Genomic DNA, 27671 nt, shown 5'->3' with positions numbered 1-27671 from the left:
GTCAAAGGAAATGAACTGATGATGTCACTCACATACGTCACCAATTTCTTTCCACTGATTGGTTTCAGTGGTCACATGCGGTGAGGACTCCCTCTGGAATAAGCACGAGCTGGGCCGGACAGCAGATGGGGATAAGTGAGTATGACTTTTTTTTATAGTTCACCTTTTCTAGCCTTCTGCCTAAGTACTGCAATTCCTTGGCAACTTCTTTAAGTGTAGGACTCTCAAAAAGTCCCCATTCAATATAGGGCTTTGTACAACTGTACCTGCTATAACCAAAAACTACTTCAAGTAAAGTGAACAAGTAACCTGTGAATGTTGTTGTGCTTTTTTGGCCATACCTTTTGAAAGCATCGTCATAGTGGATAACTGACTTCCCTACACATCTTCTTTGGTAGTCTAGTATAATGGGGAATCCAGTTTCAGTGTCTGGGGCCATTATAACTATGCTAATTTTTTTTTTTTTTTTTTTTTTTTTTTTAATAGTCAGGAATATTCAATAGCCAATTGTGTAGTGCTGTCACCTAACAAGTATCTTGCTAATTTAGACGTATGGGTGATAACTACTTGTTTGATAGGATTTTACTGTTCTCCACCACAACACAAACAGAGCACAGAAACACCCAGTAAAACCCACAAACATGGTTATAATGGTATATACAAAAATACATTTGTGCACTTCCACCAGCCTTTAAACATACATGTTTATCCTCAGACAAAAGCTGATACTCACTGCAGGCAAAAGTCTGCCAGCTACTGCAGATAACATCTCTGCCTCTGGTTCCCTGGAAGTGTCGGATACTGTTCCGTTAAATATATCTTACTTTGTTCTTTTCATTTCACAACTTCAACAGTTACCATCAGATATTAGTTTCATAACAGGCAGAGATGTGTGAGCTAAATGAGGTTAATGTGGGTTATGCTTCTTTATTGTTATTTACAAGTGCTCTCCCAAAAGTGGCGATACTGTATGTATGAGCTTCTTGCAGTGACAGTTCACTTAGCAGCAGATAACATCTATGAATATGTACATATATGTATATATATATATATATATATATATATATACATGGAAGTGTCAAGTATGTAGTCTTCCACTCCTGTGACACAGCTCTGTTCCGTAGGCTGATATTAGCATTCAAAAACTCTGTGCATCTTCTTCCCACCTATGCGTATTTGCTTTTCATAAATCAATATTGGAAATGGCTAAGGCTAAGACCCCACGTAGCAAAGCACAACAAAAATAAGTTGCGGAAAAAAATGTGGTGGAAGCGCATCGCAATTTGTTCCACAGCGTTTTTCATTGTGATTTTGCAGGGTTTTCTCCACGGACTTTCTAGCCCCTATGTCAACGTTTCCACAGGTATAATTGAAATGCTGCAATGTACAAAAGCACAACTGCATGCTGAAACTGCAGCATATCCACTGCAGATATGTTTCTGCAATCAGCGGGATTAGCTCTAAAACAATGCATTTTGTTTTTTTTCGCAGTTTTTCCACCACAGTAAAATCGCATTGTTTACACTTGTAAGGCTTCAGCCAAAAAGGGACAATATTCAAAATGCTGGAATTACAAAACCCTTACATCTTCAAATAAATTATTAGATAGCAATTAAATATAGAAAAATGAAATATATTGGAAAAGACAGAACACTTGAACATTGGGAAAAAAAATATCACTTCAACTGATCCGACAACGAAACTGAACCGATATTACAAGCAGTTTTCTACAGCTCTCCAGTGTAGTTCAGGAGAACCTATTCCCCCTGTAATACAGTATATTAGCCACAGTTACAGGGGAAGTCATCAATTAAAAAATGATAATTTCTTGCTGAAATGCCTTTGAAAGGTCTTGTGCAGGGAGAAATGTTTAAACGAAAACAAAATAAAAACAATAGAGATAAAAAATGTTTAAAAACCCAAAAATGGAGTGAGACCTAATGTGTATGTGTATTACTTATTTATTGTTATATCTGATCTAAAAAAAAAAAAGAGGGGTGGGAGGATTTGAACTTTTGTTTATTTTTTTTTTTAACTTTTATTTTTAGACCAACTAGGGTTTTTGAATCTCCGGGGGTCTGATCACTAGTACAATACACTGTAATACCAATACATTACACTGTATTGGAAAATTTTACAACAGCCTGTAATAGATCTACACAAGCCTAAGAGCCTTCAACAGGCTCCCAGCTGTTATAGCAATGGATAGCACCTCCCAGATCTCGTTCCTGAGACACAATTGTCACAAACATGGGCTAACTGTAGAAACAAGCTATGGTCATGTTTCACAGATGCATCTTAAGGGAAAACCTCCATGGACTTTCTGTGAAAAATGCTTTCGAAAAAACCACAATGTGTTTCCACCATCTTTTTTCTGCAGTGTTAATACCTGTGATCAAAGCAGGCTCTAATTGTGGACATTACTGCTGCGTCTCTTCTGTATAACACAGCAAAGACCTGGTGGTTATGGCACCCACCATGTTTAAAGACCCAATATCCTTCATAATGGTACAGCAGATGTCAGGAAAGGCTGCACGTCATAGTCACAGCACAGTAATCAGACATCTGCCTGGTAATGAACTATGCAGCTGTGTACTCATCATATGACCATGGACTATAAATCACATGACCATGGACCATAAATCACATGACCATGGTCAGACTTTTTATCTACTAGAAGTAACAGAATGAATGACAACAAGTAGGGATCTAGAAAACTGTGCAGAATTGATACAGAAAGTATATTGGAAAGTTGTATATCTTTTTATTATACAAGAAATATTTTTCTCTCAATATTGGTCTGAGAGAGGCCAACCCCTTTAACATATCTGAGTGTGTAAAGTTACTAGAACAATGGGTTGGGACCTCTACAATGGAGTGCCACTGTTTCTCTGTACATAATGTAATGTGCTGGCCATACACTGAGAGTACAGACTTGCTTTCTTTTTTTTCAGTATAATATTTTACTTGTTTCTTAACAGGTTATACTGCACTCTAAAGGACATCTATGGTGCTTGTAAAAAGAATAGATGGCTTCTTTCATTACAAAACATACTATCTTGGCTAGTAATGTACTGTTGTAGTAACACACACTGTATGTAAATATATTTCATTCTATCTTATGCCACAAATCCTTTTATGTACCTGTTTTATGATGAAAAAAATAAGCTATTAGAAAAATAGCATCTAAACGGAAAATGTTGGGTCTCTTGTTTCTAAAGTTAACTTGAAGTTAAAACCTCCCAAAGTGAATCGCTGCAAAAAAAAAAAAATCATTTTATTCCTCTGAAGACTTTCTGCCCTGTTATACCTATGCAGAAAATGCCAGTGTTTCTGTAGGTATAATTGACAAGCTTCGTTTTTCAAAAACACAAATGTTTTTGAAAACGCAGCTTTTCCACTGTGCAATTTTTTGCGATGTGTGGATGGGATTAGCCAGAGTCCCATCCACTTTGCAGGTAATGTAAAACACAGTGTTTTTTTCCCCAAAATGCTGTGTTTGCATAATGTGGGGCCCTGCCTAAAGGTGACTTCTCTTTGCTTGAGTGAAAAGATGCAGTGGTTGTAGGCCTTGCTTACACAACAGTGGAAAACATCAACGCGATAGCCATTGCTAACAGCTGTCACCTCGCCATTTTGAGAACACATTGGTTTTAATATGTCTATTTATAGGTTCATTTTTTTGGACTTGCCATTTGTCATGGTCACTAGATCCATCAAAAATCTCACTGTGGTGTGAATAAAGTCTTACATTAGACAGCTTTTTAGAACTTTACTGAGGGCTTGCTGCCAGGGAAAGAGGAACTACAGGTTTCTGAAAGGATCTGTCACCTAATAAAGTAGTTTAGGAAAGTTTCATATATTCACACGTATGCAGGAGAATTAAAATGATATGTAGATTTAAAAGATTAGAAACCATTTTTAGTAAAAAGAAGTATCTAAAAGTATGAAACTGATTTCATATCTGTATTAAAACCTATTAAATAAAGAAAGGGGTTGTCCAGCTCCTTTTTCTTGATAATGATAAACTATGAATCATCAATAAAAGATCAGTGGATGTTCAGTCAGTGGCAGTCCCTACTAAAGAACTGTTTTACGAGGCGGCATCACTCATATGAGCACCATGTCCACTTCAAGGCTAACATCAAAAACCATTTCTTTCATAGTGCTAAGTGATGTAATTACAGCCCATTCCCATTCCTGTCTATGGGACAAAGTTATAATAACATTGCATGGTTACTATAAAACAGATAGTTTTGATCTTAGGATCTCCACTGTTATTTTTTGATGACCTAGCCTGAGTTTAGGTCAATATAGAAAAATGAGCAACGCAACTCCTTCAACTATACCTTCCCATTACTTGATTTACAGTAGTATTCACAAAAAACTGACTAATAATAATCCCTGGAGTAGTAATATACACTGCTGACAAAAAGTAATTTTCCTATTACAGTCAATGCCTTATTTCACCATAAATAAATACTTAACATGACTCTATAGCTACATAGTTAGTATGGTTGAAAAGAGTCATATGTCAATTACGTTCAGCCAGGGGATTGGAAAGGGCATGACATTCCATACATTTCCATAACCGTCAATGCTATTTTACTCTAAAAAGGGAAAGCTGTCAACTGTGACTGCCATGACCAATTCCTGGGTAGGCTATTGCACAGATTCACAGTCCTTACAGTGAAGAAGCCTTATCTGCTCTTGAGAGTAAACCTTTTTTTCTCAAGAAAGAGGGAGGTCTCCCGTGTCTTTTGATGGGATTTTACATGGAACAGCTTTCCCGCTATTTTTTCTGTGGGCAAATTATATCAGTTTATCAATATTTATATCAGTTTATCATATCTCCCCTCAAAGTGTCTCTTCTCCAAACTAAACTGATTTAACTTCTTTAGTCTCTCTTCATAACTGAGGTTCTCCATGCCCCTTATCAGTTTTGTGACCCTCCATTGAACCTTCCCAACTCTAGGACATCCTTTTTATCAACTGGTGCCCAGAACTGAACTGGATAATCCAGATAGGGCCACATCCTATGAAGTAGTAATATTACATCTCTGTCCTAGCCCACCGAAGTGGCTGAGCGTTCAGTACCTGCTCCATGCGCCATCTTGGATTTCTTCTTACATGATCAGGTACACATGCTCATGTAAGAAGAAGGTAAAAAAGAGAAGGAGGCTTCAACTACAATCAAGAAGGAAGCAAGGATGCAGGTCCAGGCCAACAACGCAGGGGTGCTCGGAGCACAGTGGGAATGCTCCCTGCTTTTTTATGAATATACTGGCAACATAATTGAAACAAAAGTATGCCTACAATAGCCTTTCTAAAGGCTACATGAAGATAGGTTTAGTTAAAATTAAAAAATCCTAATGATAGACTTTTTCTTTATTTTTGTTTAGCTTGGCTTGGACCATTTCTAAGTTTATCCAGTTTAGTATATTGGTTGATGCATTGTCATCTACTTCAACTACTTCCTGTTCATCTTCACAATCTTAACCCACATTTTCACCCAAATTTGCCTCTTTCAGTCATGTTTTGCAGTCCATGCAAAGTGGATGGGTTCCTAGCAAATCATATGCACAGATTGCAGAAGAAAAACCTGTAGCAGAAATGCTGCGATTTCCAAAACCGTAATATTTTTTGGTAATTGCAGCATGTCAATTATACCTACAGAAATGCTAGTGGCTTCCCTTTAGGTATAATTGAGAGGAAACCTCTGCAGACTTTCTATGAAAAACGCAGCTGGAAAAAACGCTATTTGACAAATTTATCCAAATCTCAGTCACACCAGCTAGACCAGGGCCTCAAACTCTCCTAGTTTGCTTGCTATACTGTACATCTGGCATTTGTGAACATATGCTTTACCTTGCTATCCAAGTTCACACATTCATTACCAGAAATGTACATACTTGAAGTTTTATGACCAGGTTGGTCTTTATTGTTTGGTTGCAATAAAGGGATCTTGCTACAATCATGTGAGACACTGGTAACCATGTTTCTCTATATGGTCTTCAATTGCTGTCATACTTTGCTTTTTGCAGATTATGATTCTCAGAAGAGCCCAAAAATATTCAGATTTTGCTTAGCAAACTGTGCATATAAACAATTTCTTACGAAAGTCATAAGGAAGTCAAGGATTTATAAAAATTCCCTAATTAATAATTACATTAGAAAACTCCAGTGTTAACCAGTTTCCCTTTGTGGATAATCAGAAAATGATGCATTTTTAGATATTTTTTCTTGCTTTTTACAACCCAGTTTGTGCTGTGTAGATTGGGACAGAAACATTAGAATCACCTCATTAGCATTTATAGAAATTGCCATACAGTGAAATAGTGAAATAATATATGCAATAAAAAAACAAAAACTGTTACCATGCTATGTATAGTTGACTGCAGTACCCATGTTTAGCATAATAGCAATATAATGTGACAAAAAAAGTCACGTATTAAACAATAGAAGTGAAGGCCCTATTACCAAGAGCCTACAATCTATAAGGATATATGTTGGCACAAGAGGTTAAGAGGGTACCATTAGGTACAATGGTCCAGCCATCTATTAATAGATATGCTCATATATCTAAGTCGTGGTTCAGTATTCTGTTCGGGGAGTCCGCTTGGGGACTTGCTTGCAGTACTTTTCTCTCCGCATGATTCGTGCGGACACCGCACAGAAGACACACAGACCCCATTATAGTCTATGAGGTCCATGTGGTTGCTTAGCTAACTGCTTTTTAATGCATATAGTTTTCCCTTCGGTGGGTCCCCAAGTGGACTCCCCAAATGGAATACCAAACGCAGATGTGAACCAGGCCTAAAACTTTAACAGCAAATCACCAGCCAGTATCTATGGATATGCAGATACTAAGTGTGTGGAGTGCAGGGTAACCTCTAAATGAAAGGGTCAAATTCTGAGGAAGAGAGTAAAAAGGATCACTTAGGATAAGAAACACAGGCTTAGTATGAGGAAATGCAGTCTAGCGGCTGCATTCAGGACAGATTGTAGAGGGAAGAGCTTAAGAAGAAGAAGCCCAATTAGTAGAGAATTGCAATAGTTAAAACATGAGAGAATCAGAATAAGAGTTTGTGATGTTTCCACAGTGAGAAAAAGGCGAGTTCTGGAGATGTTTTTGAGGTGCATGTGACAAGAGCGTGCAAGTGTCTGAACATGTGAGGTGAAGGTGAGATCTGAATCAAATATAGTAAGACCACAGACAGAAATGCAGATTTCAGGGTCTGGTCGGTTAATATATAGAGGGAACACAAGAAGTTCAGTTTTTGAAAGATTCAGTTTAAGGTGAAGATGTTAGAGACAGCATAGAGACAGTTTCTGGTGTTCCAATAGTAGAGTGGGTGTGGTGTCACATAATGAAGTACATAATTGGGTGTCATCAGCATTAATATAGCATTGAAAGACAAAACTGTTGATGGTTTGTTCAATAGGAGCAGTGTAGAGAGAGAAAAGGAGCACAGTGTCCTTGAGACATGTTTACAGCACATTGATTCCTTGTTGTTGTTGGTCGTTGTGTTTTGAGAAAGACAAGCGCCTTTGATAGCAAAGGAAAGAAGATTATGATTGAAAATTGGTATGTGAGAAACTGTAAAGTCCGTGACAGAACAGAGCCATGAGAAGAACAGATCTAGGATATTTCCATGTTTGTGTGTGGGTGAATACCAAGTTGTGAATGGTCAAGAGTGGTGGTTAGTGATAGAGGCTGATGGATAGTTAATGAAAATGTTAAAATCATCATGATGAGATTAGGATTTTCACATGATAGAAATTTGTCAAGCCAGGACGAAAAATGATATAAAAGCTGGTAGGATGAACCAAAGGGGTGGTAAATGACAGCTATAAAAGTGTGGACCTCAAAAGAGGGAACGGAGAGAAATGATACTAGAGGAATGACCTGAAAAGTACATTAGGGTGATAGGAAAGCCTACCCCTCCAACCTGCCTATCTATAGGTCTAAGGGTGTGTGAACCTTGTACAGCAGTAGAGGAGGCTGCTTTTATAAAATTTCAGACACAAATATTAATTTCAATAAAATTAAGAATACACAGACTTGTCATCTCCATAGACAAACAAACAAGTCATATTGAGAATATTGTTCAGAGGTACATGTTTACCAAGTAAGGTCAGTGGTGGATATTTACCCCAATAAGTGCCAAATGTGTATTAAGGGGCTCTTCACACTGCACAGGAAAATGAAGAGGAATACCTCTTCATTTTCCTGCAGGCAATTTTCCAGCCACCAACTCCCAAAAACAAAATGCCAATGCAAAGCATCGGCACTCAGTCATGGCTTTCTGCTGCTGATTACGCCCAGATGAATGGGTGCCTTTTGCCACGAACTCCACAGCAAGATTGAGCAGGACAACGCTTATTTCTTCAATTTAAGTGCTCTGTTGCGATCTGTACCTCTTATTATAAACAATGGAGAATCTGTACAGAATCAGATTTAACCCGCTAAATCAGGGTCAAATTCGTATGTCTGAACACTTGGGGGAAGTGTAGACTTTTTTGATGCCTCCTTCAAAAGTTTTAAAAAATGTCTACTAAATGGTGATAAAATATAAAAAACAAAAAAAACTTCGCAAGTCTTCAGTAGGTGATACCTTTTTTAATACCTTTTTTAATGGCTAACTCATAATGATGACAGAATATGACGTTTCGAAGCTTTCCTCTGAGCTTCTTCTTCAGATATAAGAAGAAGCTCAGAGGAAAGCTTCGAAACGTCATATTCTGTCATCATTATGAGTTAGCCATTAAAAAAGGTATCACCTACTGAAGACTTGCGAAGTTTTTTTTGTTTTTTATATTTTATAACCACTGGCTAACACGGTACCAAAACAAACATTTTCCTTTTACTAAATGGTTGTCAGTTAAGAGTACAACCTTATTAAACATGTGCGATATTTCATTTTTTTGCACAAAATATCTGTTAATACAATGCAAAGCACACAGATAAAGTCTACATTCCTATGGATAAGACCTTAGGTTGTGTTAGAAGAAGAAAACTAACATCTCTAGGGAATTGTTCTGAATGTATCACATCAACTAATAAATTGTAAGGGAATTGCTAGAGGAGCAATTAACCAGTAGCTGCTGGTGAACCCTGCAGGGAGGGGCACGACAAAACTGTAATCCCTAAGCTGACATTTCCCCCCCCCCATCTCTTTTTGCTTGCCTATCCTGTCCTAAGTGACAGGTGACAACTGGGAGGAAAAACCCTACCTAGATATAGGTGAAGACACAGAACTCAGACAAGACAAACAACAACAAAAAGGGAGGTCAGCTAGCCAAGGGTTGAGTAACAGTCAAGCAACGCAGTATAGAAACAAGATCCAAGAGAATAGTCAAAGGTAAAGCTGGAGATCAATAATATGAGTACAGGTAACAAATCAGCAAGAGCAACAGCCAGCACAAGGCAATAGCAAGCACCTATGTGAATGTAAGCCAAGAATAAATAGAGAGGAAGATCCCGCCCTAGACCTGATAGGAAGATAGGCTGCCAATCACATAGGCAAGGCTAACATTAACTATTAGAGGGGCAGAGGGAAATCAAGATGAAGGAGATGGCTGTGGTGGTAAATCAATTACCGAGGTGAGGGAACAGGACAGTGTTCACACAGAGCAGGCAAAGAAGCCATCCGTGCCCTGTGTGAACGGGGCCTGAGTTTTTTTTTTAACTGAAACTTATAGAACAACAGCTCATTTTAGAAATGGTGGTGCACACTAGCTTACAGAAAAGGACGTATTCTAAAGAACAAAACATAGAGCTATCCCTTTCACTGTAACATTCACTGCTGAATCCAACATCCCAAGAACCTAAAACCAGTGTCCAAAGGTGGGATATCATGTTATACATATATAATGTCAAGGGTCAGCTGGAGAGAAGTATAATGCATGCCATCACTGACTTCTGAAGCAGTAGCTTGTCCATTGAAGTGATTAATTACACCTCATTATCTGGTAGTCTAACAAACCAATCGGGTTATGCCATGATAACAAAATGTGGGAGCTGTGATATTATGGTCTGAGTCTATTCGTTGTATTGCCCTTTGTTCCAGTGCAGAGAAAATATAATTCTATATTATACAGTGTTATTATAAAGAATACTATACCTACAGTTTTAACATATAAAGCTTGGGATTCACAGTGATATGGGATTGTCCACAAACTTTACAAACGTAGAATTACCACAAACTATCGTTTGGAAAACAAAGTTGCTTGTTACCTTGTTTGCTGCAAATTCTTTCCTTAACTTTGCAGTGAATGATGGGCACATCAAGATCACAGTTGTAGAAAAATCTCAAGGCACGCTTATACAGTTTTAGCTAATTTTACATTAAATGTTACATTTAAAATATTTTATTGTTTGTTTTATAATGTATTATAATGTTGTATATTAAACAAGACAAAGATTAGTGAATATATGATCATGTGACACGATTCTTTGTCTAGTATTACCTGCTAGTGATATGGTTTTGACATTGGTATCAAATGTGACATCTCTATGGAGCATCCAGAATAACCAGAGCTATTGAACATAACTCAAAATTACTAGTTTCAGGATTTGAACAACATGAATGAACGTTCCTGGTTAATACATGAAACTTTTTATCTGTATAGTGTGCTACTGATGGCCTTCTATGCAAAGAAAGAGAATTTAACAGTAAATTTTGCACAGCAAATACACTGCTTTATTATTCCATTATCCCATCTTTAGTAAAGCCTGCTCTTATCCAAAAAAATCTACTTTCAATTCTCTTTTTGTTATGTATTTTACAGTTTTCACATGGGGAAATAAATGCTTGTTTTGCTTATTTATTTTTATGATAACCAAAGAATACATTCCTCCTTCCCCTTGTGACTTTTTTATTCTATGGGAAAATGAACCATTCTGATGGTTTAAACCTAAAAAATAAGGAAGAGGAATATATTTGTATGTGTCAAACCATTTCACCAAAATGTAACGTACAATACCGAATGAAAATATGTTACTATACTGTAAATGTGTAACACCAGTCATAACCAAATACTATACAGAAGTAGAGAACTGAAATTTACCAGTAGGTGACATAAAATGATATACTCAGAGATCAAAACAAAAAATACATTCAACAAATCCTAAAATAATAGCCAAACAAATAAAACTGGAAAAATGGTAATATAAGTTACATAAAACCTTAACATCTTAGAATGAATGTCAGTTTGTTCCATTCATCTCCATAAACTGAAATAACCTTTCACAGAGTATTTTATATAGAAGTCGCTATCAGATTCTCGATATATATTTCAGATGTTATACTGTGATATAAAAGCCATCTCTCCTCCACATTACCTCCATCAAGCTTCAGCAACATACAAGTCAAGCTGATGAAATTAATTGTAGTAGTATTGAAAACTTACAGAGAAAAAAATGCAAATACATAAATAAAGTGAACTTTTCTTAAAGAATATGAACATTATAGAGAGAGATTGTGGCCAGCATTGATCAGAATTGTGAAGTTAATGTTAGCCCCTCCCTGGAGTCTGATATCTGCCCTGAAGTCAGAGTTTCTCATCTCACAAGCTGTAATGAATACTTCATTCACTGTAGTCAATATTGGTAGGAGGCCCTTTACAGGGGTTGTCCCATTACAGTTAGTTATTTCATACCACACGATAGAGGATACGTATTACATTACAGGGGGTTCTGACTCCTGGGTTGTCCAGCAATCAGGAGAATGGGGGACTAACATTGCCCCTGCATTCTCCCTACATGCTTAAGTGACTGGAGCTCCTTTCACTACTGTGGGCCCACCAGGACTACCCAAAATTGCAGGCTTGGCAGTCTCAAAACAGTGAATGGAACACCGGTCACCAGTACTGGTGCTTTATTCACAAGGAGAATTCGGCAGAACATTTACTCACCAGTTCTGATTGCTAAGGGTCCCAGTGGTCTGAGCCACAGCAATATGACACTTACCCTCATCCTGTGGATTATGGATAAGTGTCTGAAATAGAACAATCCCTTGATGAAAATGTAAGTCATGAGTGGCTGCCATTTTTTGCACCATAAGATATACTTCAGCCCTGTTGCTCTGAGTGGGACTGCAAGATCAGTGGTATAAAAAGTAATTTTTTTCACACCAAGTAACTTTTGTCTATTTACAGTACATGACTAAAATGATGAATGGAGGAATTGTGGTTTTTGATCTTGTGTGCAGCTGCTGAACTGTGGAAATCCAAGTCACAAAGATCCCAAAGAACAGTTCTTGCTCTAATGTCACCTCCACACATAGTTCAGAATGCTGTAGTCAGTAATACTACAGAGTGCAGGCAATTTTATCTGCCATATACATCACCCCTATGGTCCCATACTGTGAGTGTATGGTTGACTATGACAGATCAGATATTTCACAAACACACCTATAACAAAACTAACATTTATGACAGATTCACAATTAATGGGATTTTCCAATTACCTTTATTGGTGACCTGTTCTCAGAATATGTCGTCAATAATAAGTTGGTCAGAGCTGACACCCAAGGACCCCCAGCTGTTTTAATGTACTGCAGAGCTTGCATGAACATTATGACTAGAGATGAGCGAACAGTGTTCTATCGAACACATGTTCGATCGGATATCAGGGTGTTCGCCATGTTCGAATCGAATCGAACACCGCGTGGTAAAGTGTGCCAAAATTCGATTCCCCTCCCACCTTCCCTGGCGCCTTTTTTGCACCAATAACAGCGCAGGGGAGGTGGGACAGGAACTACGACACCGGGGGCATTGAAAAAAATTGGAAAAAGTCATTGGCTGCCGAAATCAGGTGACCTCCATTTTAGACGAATAGTGGATTTCAAATCCGGGTCATATGAGAATGTGAACTTTGTGACTATGAGACAGGGATAGCTGTACAGGCAGGGATAGCTAGGGATAACCTTTATTTAGGGGGGAATGTTATTAAAAATAACTTTTTGGGGCTCTATCGGGTGTGTAATTGTGATTTTTGTGAGATAAACTTTTTCCCATAGGGATGCATTGGCCAGCGCTGATTGGCCGAATTCCGTACTCTGGCCAATCAGTGCTGGCCAATGCATTCTATTAGCTTGATGAAGCAGAGTGTGCACAAGGGTTCAAGCGCACCCTCGGCTCTGATGTAGCAGAGCCGAGGCTGCACAAGGGTTCAAGCGCACCCTCGGCTCTGATGTAGGAGAGCCGAGGGTGCACTTGAACCCTTGTGCACCCTAATGCACTTGAACCCTTGTGCTAATAGAATGCATTGGCCAGCGCTGATTGGCCAATGCATTCTATTAGCCCGATGAAGTAGAGCTGAATGTGTGTGCTAAGCACACACATTCAGCTCTACTTCATCGGGCTAATAGAATGCATTGGCCAATCAGCGCTGGCCAATGCATTCTATTAGCGTGAACTGAGTTTGCACAGGGGTTCTAGTGCACCCTCGGCTCTGCTACATCAGATTGCTACATCTGATGTAGCAGTGCCGAGTGTGCATCAGATGTGTAGTTGAGCAAAACTGACTCAGCACTGCTAAGTCTCTGCATTCGCATAGGAATGCATTGGCCAGCCTTCGGCCAATCAGCGCTGGCTCTGCCGGAGGAGGCGGAGTCTAAGGTCGGACCTGAATGGAGACTGGTGTGGAGCGATCTTAGACTCCGCCTCCTCCAGCAGAGCCAGCGCTGATTGGTCGAGTTCCGTACTCTGGCCAATCAGCACTGGCCAATGCATTTCTATGGGGAAAAGTTAGCTTGCGAAAATCGCAAACTGACAGGGATTTCCATGAAATAAAGTGACTTTTATGCCCCCAGACATGCTTCCCCTGCTGTCCCAGTGTCATTCCAGGGTGTTGGTATCATTTCCTGGGGTGTCATAGTGGACTTGGTGACCCTCCAGACACGAATTTGGGTTTCCCCCTTAACGAGTTTATGTTCCCCATAGACTATAATGGGGTTCGAAACCCATTCGAACACTCGAACAGTGAGCGGCTGTTCGAATCGAATTTCGAACCTCAAACATTTTAGTGTTCGCTCATCTCTAATTATGACCTTTTTACTGTTTATATTGCATGCTATCTGTTTCATAGTGACTGTGCAATGTAATTTCAGCTTTATCTCATAGAAGTCAGTGGAACAAAGCTACAATTACATACAAGATATCTCCACATATATCTAAATAATAATAATAAAAAAAATGACATGTATATCAAAGTTCCACATTGCCGTGGGTTGCACAACCAGAATTCTACATGGGGCAGCTCAAGGAGTTTAAGGCATTACAATAAGTTGTTTTGCTTCACAACATCCCCTCATCTTCATTACAACAACATATTGTGTTGTTCAGATTAAATGTATCCTCATCATTTTACATTGACCTCACCTGACATTTGGGTCATATCCTGCGCCTCATCTGTTTCCATGTTTCTCTGATTATCTGTAAATTAAATTTTAAAGACTGTTAATATTTATTTAAATGGGCTATAAACTAAATCTATAATTATTAAAATATTCTTCCTTTACTCTTGCTTCCCTCTGTACCTGCCAGGGTATCAGACAGGAACAGACCTTGAGCCTTTCATAAAAAATAGAATTACAAAGATGTATAAAGAAATATCATTAGTAGCACAGGAGGACCAAATTTGTTATTTATTGTTAATTTCCTACAGCATAATAACCCAAAATGCAAACTGACTGCAACAAAATTAAGCAGAAAATTAAATGGCCTTGGGTCATTGTAGGCACAGAATTCATTCTCTCGGCTGATCCATACTTATGTTCCTTTTAATTTACTGAGCATGCATCGATGAACCTTGAGTCAGCTTGGTGACACGCGTACAATCAGCAATCAAAAACGAAAGCAATTTGCTGAAGAATGTCTCATTTGCCCAAGCAAGGCTGCATATCTGAGCAGGAACTGTCGCTGGCTCTATTAATAATGAATACACCTCAAACAGTAGCAGATGGGTAAAACAGAAGCTCCTGTCTTAAACATATAAGGAGTCCCATAATCAGACCATACTGTCCTTTTTCTACTTAGGGAGAAGTGAATCTCCCAAAATAGCAATACAAGCCCGGGAGAGAGAGACTAACCAGACCTTCCTGTTTAACTTAACAGATGGCTCCACAGCTTTGGAACAAATAGTAGGAAACACTTGCCCCTCTGTTGCAACACGTAATGTTCTGAAGACTGAGTTGCAAGTAGTAAGAAACACGAGGGAAATGCAAGCTTAAGGGTAGCTGGGTTGAAAACAAGAAAAAAGTTTGGTTTGTGCTAAGGACCTTGGTGGGATTATTCTCAGGTGTCTTGAGTGCACATCTGGTGGCTACACAGTTAAGTGTCTGGAGCTATGTCCCTAAACAACTTATTCCAACATTTAAGGCAATTCTTCAAGTAGCAAGTTTCATCACTTTCTTTTGTCTACTACTTTTTATCTTTTCTACTTTTTAACTTTAAATGATCTGTGATTTGGAACATTTTTCGCTTTTTATTCCTCTGCTTTTAGGAGTATGACTGAAGAAAATGTTACTATCTCCATGAACATACACCGTAATAATGCCATTTGCACTACTAAATGAATGTTTATACTCTTAATGGACTAGAATATACTTAATCACTTCAGCATTGGGTTATTTTCTCTGGTTCACAACTGGACACATCTTTGGTTTTATTTCATACATGTATGCATAGGTTATTAAATTATGTTTGCATCTTTTTTTCATATATCCAGGAAAATGTATAGAAAATATGAAAATGTGTTTGTTTTTCACATTTTTTAGGTTGTCTTCTTTTTTTAATAGCACAAAATGGCACTTAATATTTCTTTCAAAATAGTTATTCCTCTTTGTTCTGGTAGATTTTAATGTAGGTGACAGTGTTGTGTTTTATATATTATCTTTCTTTCTTTTTTTCATTTTTATACATTAGGGGGCATTCACACGGAGTAACGTGGCGCTGATTCTGGCACGAAAACTCGCGTAAGAATCAGCGCTGATAAAACGACTCCCATTGACTTCAATGGGTTCCGTTTAACGTGCGGAAAGGGAGCCACATCATGGCGCATGATATATATATAGCTATGGTGTGTATTGAGATCGGGAAGACAGAGACAGTAAAGGTGCGTTAACACATAGGAATTCTCCCCCGAATCTGCCACCCATTGAAAATCAATGTTGCTGCGGATTCTGGGACTCCAGACTCCCTGCTAATTAGGCCTAATCAGCATTAGATAGACATGACGGAATGCTGTCATCCTGTTGCTTCTAGACTGCAGCCAAATACGGAGGTGGAAAATGGAGAGGAATGCCTCTTCATTTTCCACTGTGTGAATTTACCCTTATAAACCATCCCAGTCTTCTCTTTGAGATGTCTTGCTGGTGTAACAACCAGCTCCCTGCTTCTGCAGCTGCACAATCTTGTGCAGACGCTTATCTCTGCAATGACAAGCAAATATGTCCTTGCAGCGTTAGATGCTGCCCACTGACTATATACGTCCGAGCGGTTAAGATGGATTAATATATATATGATTAAAGCATAGCAATTCATTTAAATTACTCTCCATTTCAAAGAATTACAATTCTGATTTTCATCAAAATCATGAAACTGATGTTAGCCCTCTCTGGACTCTGATATCTTCAGTACAGGCTTTTTCTTCCAGTCAGAAGCTACAACAAGCAGTTTCTTCATGGTAGTCCAAAAGTGTGGTAGTACAAGCCTGCAGGAAATATATTTTGGCTCCCAGGGCTGTGGAGTCGATGTCAAGACAAGTTTTGAATTTGGTAAAAAGCTCTCAACTCCAGCTTCAAAATAAAATGGTTAAATATTTAAGATTATATTACACTTACAATCGATATTGTACACTATAGTTAATGCAAAGTTAGATCCATAACTTATTGCCCATTTACTTTATTAGGAATTCAATCCCCAGTTTTGTACTGAATTATAGGAGCTTTAAGGCTTTTGTCTGACAATGACTGTCAGCCATTTAGAAAGGCGTCAGAGTCAAAGTTAGAGTTGGGCGGTGCAAAAATAGAGTTGGAGTCTGAGGTTTGGCCTCCCTATTGTACAGCCATGCTATCTCCTTTTACTGAACTTTATTAGTTTCTTTAACCAGAAAATTTCATATCTGGTATATGTATGGAAATATATTTTTAAACATGGTGCCCACTCAGAAGCTGAGACCTGGAGGTAGTTGGCACAATCAGACATGTTATTTTAATAATACGCTGCTACTACTATTATAATGTTGTCAATTTTGTGTCTCCTATGGACCCATGTAATTTATGTAACTTGATCCTTCATTAAGCTGAAAGTCTGTCTTGAGAGACCAAGACAGATTTAAAAGATAATTCTCATATAAAGTACAGATATAAAAAAAATTACAATTAATGTGTTAGCTATAGTGTGGCATGATAGTTTTTCAATTACTATTGTTGTGTTCAATGATAACATAGTGTCAAGTTAAATCTGTATATAAGCTATATCTGTATATAACAATGCTACTTGTATTCGCCTCTATTTTGACCTGAGCAAAGTTTCTTGAAAGTACACTGACCATGTAACCCCTTATTGACATCTGCTGTACATGTATGGTAAATTTCAGGTGTTTATGTTGTAGTCAGGAAGCCAACATTGGGGCACCATTAGAGATGAGCGAACACTGTTTGGAACAGTCGTTCCGAACAGCACGCTCCCATAGAAATGAATGGAAGCGGATTGGCTGATCCAAACAGTGTTCGCTCATCTCTACGAACTTTCTTTTTTTTATGTTATGCTGTTTGCAACTGCTTTTATGTTTTGTTTTTTTTCATAACATGGAAAACCCCTTTAAGTCATTGGAACAGGTATCCTATTAAAAATGTAAAATGGAGCGAGGTACAGATCTCTATCATTAGTTTTCAAGGATTCCCCTGATTTTACCTCACTTTTCAGGCTGAATATTTCTATACTATCACTGCTGGTCATGCTAAACTTCATGATTTTAGGATACTTTACGTAGCCTACATTATTACAGTAACAAGTACTTACATCTCTATGTACTGTACGTATAGACTACATACTGTTGGACTGTCGTTGTGAACATTCATTTATCAACATCTCACATCTCTCCAACAAAAGGCCACAAAACATATCGCTCTTATCTTTCCTTTTTAAATAGAAATCTACAAAATTCTGTAATTCATCTTTACATTCCCATGTACAATAGAACAATATAAATATACAATAATGGGTGGTAAAGTACTGACAACCTCTTTCTGATAGATAAATGGTGAGCAAGTTGTCACATGTTTTTTCTTCATGAAACAACATCTTAACACTAGGTTCACACTAGCGTTTGGGTTTCCATTCTTTGGGTCCTCTTGGGAACCTAAAAAACGGAAACCCTATCCACTTAAAAAGTAGTTACCCACAGAAAGCCGCGGACTCCATAGACTATAATGGGGTCCGTCAGGATTCCACTACATCCGTATATTTTAAGCAGGATAGGGGACGGAGTCCCTGAACGGGCATACAACAAGGATGTGTGGGAAGACAAAATATTTTATGGTGCATTCAATACTCTGCATAAACTTGATAGAATGTATATAAGGGGGTCCTCCAGCACCACAAATATTAGCTTTAGAGAGTACAGCAGGAGGGAAGTAAAGTCCCATTCTTTGGTCTCCGCTGTATATGCTACAGCTCTTAGTGATAACAAACTTTGGTCTACTCTATGTAAAAACAAGTGGAACAGCGCATTTGGTGACACCATAGAGAGCTGGAGTAGAATCAAGAAAAGCTGAGCATAGAGACTTCCAGGTGAAAGATAAGAGTTTCCTCTTTCATGCAATCACATTTCTAAATTCTATAATGCCTGAGATATAACAGTTTGAGATGACCCTCCCCATCCTTTTTTTCTCTTCATTACAGACAAGCGTGTATACCGTATACAGTGAGAAGAAGGGAACAGCTCTTAATAGAGAAGCACAAATGTTGACAGAAAATCAAAAGTTGTTTGAAAGTTTTTCTGCTTTTAATATTCCAATCGGCGGGATGATTGTTGTCAGGTCCCAAGTAGAAGTGACATTTGTGGCAAATACGTCTTTCAGCTTTGTGCACATCATTGAGACCTGGCTGCATTGTCCTGTAAATCAGTTAGGTACAGAAAAAGCCTTTGGCCTGCGCTGCTTGTATGTAACAAAGGAACTGTGTTAGGTGAATAAGTGTATTTACTTTGGGGACACTATGGCAGCAGCATGCTTGGCACAGTAGTTTTCAGGAACACTATAGACACTGTTACTTTTGTGGTTACTCATCTTGGCACTGTGGAACAATGTGCTTGGCACAGTAATTTTGAGGGGACACTATGTAGACGCTTACTATTAAAGCACACTTATAGGCACTATAAGTACTGTTCAGCACCATTATTTTTGGCACTGTGTGGTACTATTACTGTTGGGAACTCTATCTGCTTTGTAATATTACTCTTCAGAGCACTGTGCATGGAAGTACTGTAGGTATTGTTTGGGGAATTATCTGTACAATATTATTATTATTATTATTATTATTATTATTATTATTATTATTATTATTGATTTGTAGCAGTAAGGAAGCGTTCAAACTATCATCAGTGTCCGACAGCTAGTGTCCGCTGCTAAAGTCCGTTCAAAATCTTGTGCAGACATTAGCAGCAGACACTAGCTGTGTCTGTGACATTTTGCATTGATTTAAATGGACATTGGGTGCGTTCTTTTACTGTCCGCGGGTGTCCTTAACTGTCTGACTTTTCAAGCAAAACAGCAAAAACCTACATGTGGGGGCACTGCCTGTTTAGAGTTTAAAAAGCTAGTTATCTCTATTGGGGCATTATATTGTCAGCTGTAATATGCAGCTAAGTCCTGAAGCAGACAATAGGGCTATCCTTGAGCTATATGTATATGATGCATTGCACTAAGTACAAGCCACCAGCCTCATAAATATATGGATTTTTCTAACAAAGAATTTATATAGTAAATAAGCCGAGAAATATTTACTTTGACCTTTGTATGTGTATATACAAACATATATTTCTTACTATAAATTCCCTCCTGTAAATTCTGCGGCAATCCATACTTTAGCCACTACCTTTGAACTTTAGCCTTTTGTAGCATTTGCAGCAAAAGGTTTGAAAAAGAAATGTACAATGTATACATACAGTCATGAGAAAAACAAAATTCACCTTTATGAATTCTAAGTAAGTGCTGTTGAAGGCTGAGGCCACACGCTTTGGAAATGTGGCATCTTTGCAGAAATGTGGTGAAAAAACTGCTAAGTGGTATTTTATTTAATCGCTTCCTGACATTGAGGGAAAAAATGTCACTGTATGCTCAAAAAGCCATACGAAAAACATGTGAAAATGTTGTGTTTTCCCATATACTTGTTTGGGGAGACAAAAGTGCTATATGCAGAAGTTGAAGGTGGTGAAAGGTAGAGGTGGTCCTCTTTAAGGCTAAGGCCCCACATAGCGAGCCGCAGCAAAAATAAAACAAACAAACTGTGCCTAGAGAGCTCTTTGTCCCCTACCTCTCTCATAGGAACAGGAACACAGAGACCTGACAACCCACTGGCAATACATACAGCTACATTACTTTTACTCGTCTATAAAACATACCAATAATCTCCACAGTCCCCTCCTCCTATCTAAGCACCTATGTGTTTGCACCTCCATGCCTATGCATCCCAGCGTTCCACAACAATTAGACAAGTTAGCTGGCCCCAGCAAACCATTAATACCAAACTTAGTGGTTTGCTGGGGCCAGCTAAGGCCTCGTTCACATCTGCATTTGGATTCCATCCCGGGGAGTCCGCATGAGGACCCTCCGAACGTAATACCGAACGCAACTGCAAGCAGTGTCCCAATGAAAGCACACAGAGCCCATAGACTATAATGGGGTCCGTGTGCTTGCCACCAGATCTCCCCAGGGATCATACGGACAGGAAAGTAGTTCGCAATCTACTTTTCTATCCGCATGGTTCATGTGGGCAGCGCGCGGCCAGCACACGGACCCCATTATAGTCTATGGGGTCCGTGTGCTTTTACTATACACTGCTTGCAGTTGCATTCAGTATTCCATTCAGGGGGTCCCCATGCGGACTCCCCGAACAGAATACCGAACGCAGATGTGAACAAAGGGTAACTGTCTAATGTGAGTGGGGAATCTTGAGTCTTCTAGGGTCGCGAATGTATTTCAACTGCCAGAATCTTTTGTTCTTGTGGAGATAAATCACAGCTTTCTCTGAGGACTTTTTACTTCAATTATACCTATAGGGAAATTGCCGGCGTTTCCATAGGTGTGATTGACATGTTGTCAATAATAATAATGTTGTTAATAATAATAATAATAAAAATAATGTTGTGATTTTTCTGCAATGTGTGGATTGGATTTGCTAGAATAGCTACAAATGGCTTTACAATGGGACAATTTGGGACACTAATCCCCTGATCCATAAGAACCTGTCGGTGGTTTATTGTCTCAAATCACTCTAATATTTTCACTTTAATTTTCTGCCCTGTAGCCAAGCAACTGCAACATTTTTTGTTGTTTTATTTTTTGGAGGGCATGTTAAAAAACACCATGAATTTCATGACATTTTTTTGGAGGGAGTGGTGTTTTTTTCTATTCACACATTTTTTAACATGCATTTTTTGGTATCGTCCAATCCATACAGGAAGCAATTGAAAAAAGCAACACCTAGTACTAGAGCTTGGCGATTAATTAAAAAATAACTGAAACTGGGATAGCAGACTGATTTTGTTCACATTGGTGATTTTGGTTCAGTTATTAAAACATTTGTGAGATTCTACATGCAGTTTCTTTGGACCAAACACGTCTGAACCCAGATTTGAACACTTCAGTCCTAAGAACCTACTCGTAATAGGTATTGGTTCAGGGTCGAAGAGCAAACATAAAAACGCGTGTTACTCACCTCTCTTGGGCTGGTTCGACTCTCTGCTATCTTCATAGTTTTCTGGGACGATTATCATTGGTCAGAATCAACCATCCCTACCTAAAACCCACTATTTTGAAGAAAAAAAAAGGCTGTGACCCAAAAGTAATATCAACACCTGATATCACGCCATAGCATTTAAAAATATATAGTAAAAATCCTGCCAAGAATGGATGTTTTCTTAAAAAAAACAATAGTAGCAAGTTTAGTAATGAAAATGCGACAGAATTGGGACACTATTTGCTCCAAAAAACTGGCATCCCTGCTTTGTACCACAGTTATCAATCATATTAGATAGTTTAGACACTGCTTGTACAATAAGGGAGTGTGGCTTACTGGAAAGGAAGTGTGGCCTAACTGAAAAGGGCGGGTGGCTAAAAATGATACATTGGGTCTGATTTATCACTGCTTCTGTCCCAGAATTCTGGTGTCTTTTTATCTATTTTTATTACTTTTGTAATGGTAGCATCTATTTTAGTGCATACTCTATTTTAATTTTGCGATTTGCACCTGATTTGACATTTTTTACTGGAGCGTTGTTTAGATGGTGGCATTGTTTAGATGGTGCATAGGTATATCTTAACGGAGTAAACGCGTGTATTTTGGCAAAATACACATGTAAAAATTGCACGTGTAAAAAAACACGTCAAAATACATGTCAAAATACACTTCAAAATACACGTGTAAAATGTCATTGAAGTCAATGGGAGGGAGCCTGCACACGAAGTTTACACTCCCTCATTCTGAACGTAAAACTCGTTCAGAGTGAGCGGCGTAAAAACCAGATCTCACTGACTTGAATGGGTTCTGGCATACGCGCAAATCACATTGAAAGCAACAGGTAAAAAAGCCTCCCATTGAGTTCAATGTGTAGCGCGCGTAACACCGAACCCATCGAAGTCAATAGGATTCTGTTTTATTGTGCTGACTCTGACACGTGTTTACTAGAGATGAGCGAGTAGTACTCGATCGAGTAGGTATTCGATCGAATACTACGGTATTCGAAATACTCGTACTCGATCGAGTACTACTCGCTGTTCGAATGTAAAAGTTTGATGCAGAACCAGCATTGATTGGCCGAATGCTATACAGTCGGCCAATCAATACTGGTTCTTCTCCTACCTTTAGAAGTCTTCTCTGTGCAGCTTCCCCGCGGCGTCTTCCGGCTCTTCATTCACTCTGCCAGGCATCGGGCCTGGGCAGAGTCGACTGCGCATGTCCGCTTGTAGTGCTCAGACCCGATGCCTGGCAGAGTGAATGAACAGCCGAAAGACGCCACGGGGACGCTGCAAGGAGAAGACTGCACGGAGGATCCAGCCCGACCCTCACTCGTGGACTTGGTAAGTATAATTTGATCAAACGTTGCCTACCCCTGAAACAAGCATTTTCCCCCCATAGACTATAATAGGGTTCGATATTCGATTCGAGTAGTCGAATATTGAGGGGCTACTCGAAACGAATATCGAACCTCGGACATTTTACTGTTCGCTAATCTCTAGTGTTTACGTGTCAGAATGAGTGGAGCATTACTCCGTGTGAAAGCAGCCTTAGGCTAAGGCCCCACGTTGCAGAAACGCAGCTTTTTTGTGGCAGATTTTGCTGCGTTTTTTTGAGCCAAAACCAAAAATGGCTATAGAGGGAATGGAGAATATATAGGAAGCTCTAATACTTCTACCTTCTACTCAATCCACTCCTGGCTCAACTAAACCGCAACAAAATCTGCATCAAAAGAAGCTGCGTTTCCGCAACGTGGGGCCTCAGCCTTAGCCTTCTACAGCTGTGTTTTCTGTAATGTTTGGATAAGATTAGTCAAAATCTCATTTACTTTACTGGCACTGGAACATAGAATGTGTTTTTCTTTTGAGCTGTTTACGCATCAGCCGAGAACAATTCATTTTCACTAGGTTGGGCCTTAGTCTAAGCCTTATCGCCGGCCGTGCCTTTCATTCAATGTGTGCCATCTGTGCACCTTCCATGCTTCTGTGGCCCCATTCATTCAATGAATAGGAGCTACAGAAGCAAAGCCACAAAATAGGACACGAATAGGACCTGTTCCATATTTTGCAGCCTGGACTGTTGGCCCGCACATGAGACCTTGTAATTCACGGTCAAGTGCACGAGCCCCTAGAAATGAATGGGTCATTGGGCACTGTCATTGTCTGCAATGGGCATTAGGCTAAGGCCAGGTTCACATGGGGTTTTTTGGTCTGTAACCTGAGGCGGACTCCCTTCCGGATTAGGCCCAAATGAATGTGCCTATTTGGGAGGGAGTGTCTTCAGGCGGCTGTCGTGAGGCGAATCTGCCTGAAAGAATGAGCATCTCGCTTCTTTTTCCAGGAGCCGGAACAAATGGCTATTGGAAAAAAAGACCTGAACGGCTCCCATTGATTTAAATGGAAACCGTCTTTTTGGTCAGGATTTTGAGGCAGATAAAGACTCAAAATCCTGACCAAAAAATCCCATGTGAACTTACCTTAAGGCTCTGTGTTGCAGAAAAGAAGCTTTTTTTGTTGTAATTACGCGGTGCATGTGAAACAGACCGTTGCTATATGCTTTGGGTCCGGCTATGCCAGGTTTTATAGACTCACAATAAAGTTGAAGTACAGAGAAGAGTGCAGCTTCTATTTCTTCTTTCATGTAGATTTTGGTCATAGAGGATAAAGCAAATATTCTTTGCTTTTTCATCAATCTGTATTGGGAGACATCACTTTTTATCATTTATTTTTTGTCAAATGAGCTGTATGAGTGTTATAGAAAAATGTGTATTTTTAATGGCATAATTTGGGGCAAAATAGAAATACTTTTATTAATATTATGTGGGTATGAAATGGAAAGCAGCAATTCCACAATATTTTATTTTTATTTTAAGTTTTAATGGTATTTACTGTGAAGTATAAATAACAAGTTAACTTTATTATCAAACTAACTAAACTAACTAAATTATCATTATTTGCTGTGCTACAAGAGCTATAACATATTTTTATTTTAAGATATATAGGACTTACTGATCACACTTTTTTGGGAGGGGGTGATACATTTTACACTAGTTTTATAGTTTTAGTTGTTACAGTTGTTTTTTCGTGCAATAAGAAATTTAGTAAAAAAAAAAAGGAAAAAAGTTGAGTGTTTATTTGCTTTGCAGTTTTGTATATTATTGATACTTTTTTAAGGCTCAAGGCCACGCGATCACTTGATCACTTGAATAAGACAATGCTGTATTTTCCTTTGCCTTCCATTGCATACTCTCAGGCCCTGCATCTGGCAGACAAATACAACAAGCAGACCTGGGGTTTCATGTACAAACCCATAAGGAAATTAACAGGGTGACACAGGCGACATCTGAGAAGTTTAATATCTTGGAGAAAACCTCTTCTAGTTTTCTAGAGAAAATATTGCACTGCTTGTTGGGCATCACAAAGTGTTCATGTACCTGTTTAGCAACACTAGTTAAGGAATGGAAGAAGAAGCCAGGACCCTGTAATTCATTGGAAGGGGACAAAAAGGAATAAGTGTCAGGGGAGACGGACTTCACTTTTGAAGTTCTTTTTCTTTAATTTGTTATATTATAATTCACACCTAGCTGTGTCTAAAACAAACAGGAAAACACTATTTCCTGTGTTCATCTGCCTCCTCGGCTTTTTATCCTGTGTGCTGTGTTACAAAATGATCTTTACTGATACTTTAAAGATAAACCAGTCAACAGAAGTCAGACACTGAAACATACATACTCACTCTAGTAATAACTATCTACGGGAGAATGTTATAGTGTTTTGCACACACATTAAAGAATATTTCTAAGATTTCAAAACTGATGACCTGTGTCTCAGACACATAATCAATATTAGATCTGTGGGGTCCAGCACATAGTAACTTGACTAATCAGACTTTTGTTAAGGCTTTGGCATTCAGTTGAATGTTGTGACGTCTTCATTGCATCCCAGACACAGCGGTGTACACTGTATAGTAATTGAATGGAGCTGAGCTTCAGATGGCTCTGAACCCAATGACCGTGATTTTCACTGGCCTTAGAACAGATCCTGCAGCCTCTTCAATGAGCTAATTTACAGGGATCTCAGGAATCAGACTTACACTGATCTGATACTAGTGACCTATCCTAAGGACCTCACCTGACATCTGTTTTACTATATACTTGCATTTTCTATAAAATAAAAATTCTGGAGTATCTTTGCTCAAAAATCTGAATTGTACAATTCCCCTTTTATTCTATCTGAATATGTATAAATATACTGACAACTGAGTGTTACCATTCCCTTTGTCAAGGGGGTGTTTCCCTATGAAGTTTAGGTTTAGGGCAGTCAGGACTTACTAGACAATGTGTGGGGGGACACCTCTAACTGTCAACACCCCATTTTCAATCTGTTCATAAATTTTGGTGGAAGAAAACAGAAATATGGCACAACTAAGAGACCCAGCAAAAGATGCTCCAGAACTTTTGTATCTGAAATACGATTCAGATTTCAGTTTGGCTGCCAGGTACTCTTTAAGAAAAAGTATACTAATAACAATATAGAAACAAGTACACTTACTGAGCCACAGACATGAGCCCATTTACTATGGTTTCTATTTGTTCTACTTTATTTAGGCAAATACAATGCTATAGCCACATCCAGTTCCCAGGCCACTAATGCTTTCAATTCTCAGTAAGTGAAATGATTGATTTCAGCTGTATCCCATTACTGGCTGCAAAACTGTGTGATCTATAATTAATTACAACGGAAATTAATAAATTCTTCTCTTGCACTGCTGGCCTGAGGACTGGATGTGGCTATAGCTGCATCCAGGCAAATCATGTGACACCACCTTAAGAAGAGATCTAGAATCCAAGGCATTGTTAATTTAACAATAATAATATTTAAAAAATGGTCAACCGTCGCTGTACATTCAAGCTAATGTTATGTTTCCGCTCAGCACATCTACTGTATGTACTGTATAAAACATGGAATATTTTTTGTATTTTCTGTTGGAACCGAAAGAGCAAATGGATGGGACTGGTCCCAAACTGCTTCTTATGTTAGACCTTACTATTACTACTTCCAAATGCCCTTTAGGTGTTGAATTTAACCATTTGCTGACCAGCTCTTAATATCTGGCTATGAAGAACACTCTGAAATTGCACTGTAGTTGCAAAGTCTGCAGGTGCATAAGATCATAGAGCTAGAAGAGTGCGGAGCCAGCTGACAGCGACAGCCAGAATTCTCTCAGAGAGACTTCCTGACTGCTGTGTATGCAGCAAAGCCTGTACTCTAGAGTTAAGAGAGCCTATTTGCGCAAAAAACTTTCCAACAATTTGCTAAATACATGCCACTTTTGAAACATAGGTTGTAAAGTGGGTGTGGATAAAGTGGGTGTGGATTTAAAATGTCGCAAAAATTGTCTCTATCTCACGTCAGTAAAGGGGGGTTTATAAAAAGAAGAGTAAATTCTTAGGGCAGAAGTGTTAAACTCATAGATGTGTCCAATTTATCAAACATCATGTGACATAAATAAATTTGGCACAATCTATTTCAATGCAGACTTAAGCAATACTGACAAATTCCCCTCAATGAGCGATGTATATATGCTTAAGAATAGCCAACATGAAGCTTTTTTCCCACTTCTTGGTACATGCAAAAACTCTTTAGTCTTCGCAAACTCTTTCTCATGAGCCTGTATTCCTCCTGTAACTGGGTTTAATATAT

General features: G+C 38.7%; 1 protein-coding gene across 3 annotated transcripts in view; it reads right to left on the bottom strand.

The window, feature by feature from the left end:
• IKZF1 (IKAROS family zinc finger 1) overlaps positions 1 to 27671 on the bottom strand; it is a 120657-nt gene that overhangs the window by 86281 nt on the left and 6705 nt on the right. For all 3 annotated transcript variants that reach the window (XM_075271059.1, XM_075271060.1, XM_075271061.1), the window contains exon 2: positions 14389 to 14442. In XM_075271059.1, the coding sequence (XP_075127160.1) occupies positions 14389 to 14442 (54 nt within the window). The remainder of the gene's footprint in view (positions 1 to 14388; positions 14443 to 27671) is intronic.

Source organism: Leptodactylus fuscus, chromosome 4, assembly GCF_031893055.1.
Source record: "Leptodactylus fuscus isolate aLepFus1 chromosome 4, aLepFus1.hap2, whole genome shotgun sequence".
In the NCBI taxonomy this organism is placed as follows: domain Eukaryota; kingdom Metazoa; phylum Chordata; class Amphibia; order Anura; family Leptodactylidae; genus Leptodactylus; species Leptodactylus fuscus.
Note: the sequence above shows the minus strand (reverse complement) of the source record. Positions and strands in the feature narration are given on the sequence as shown.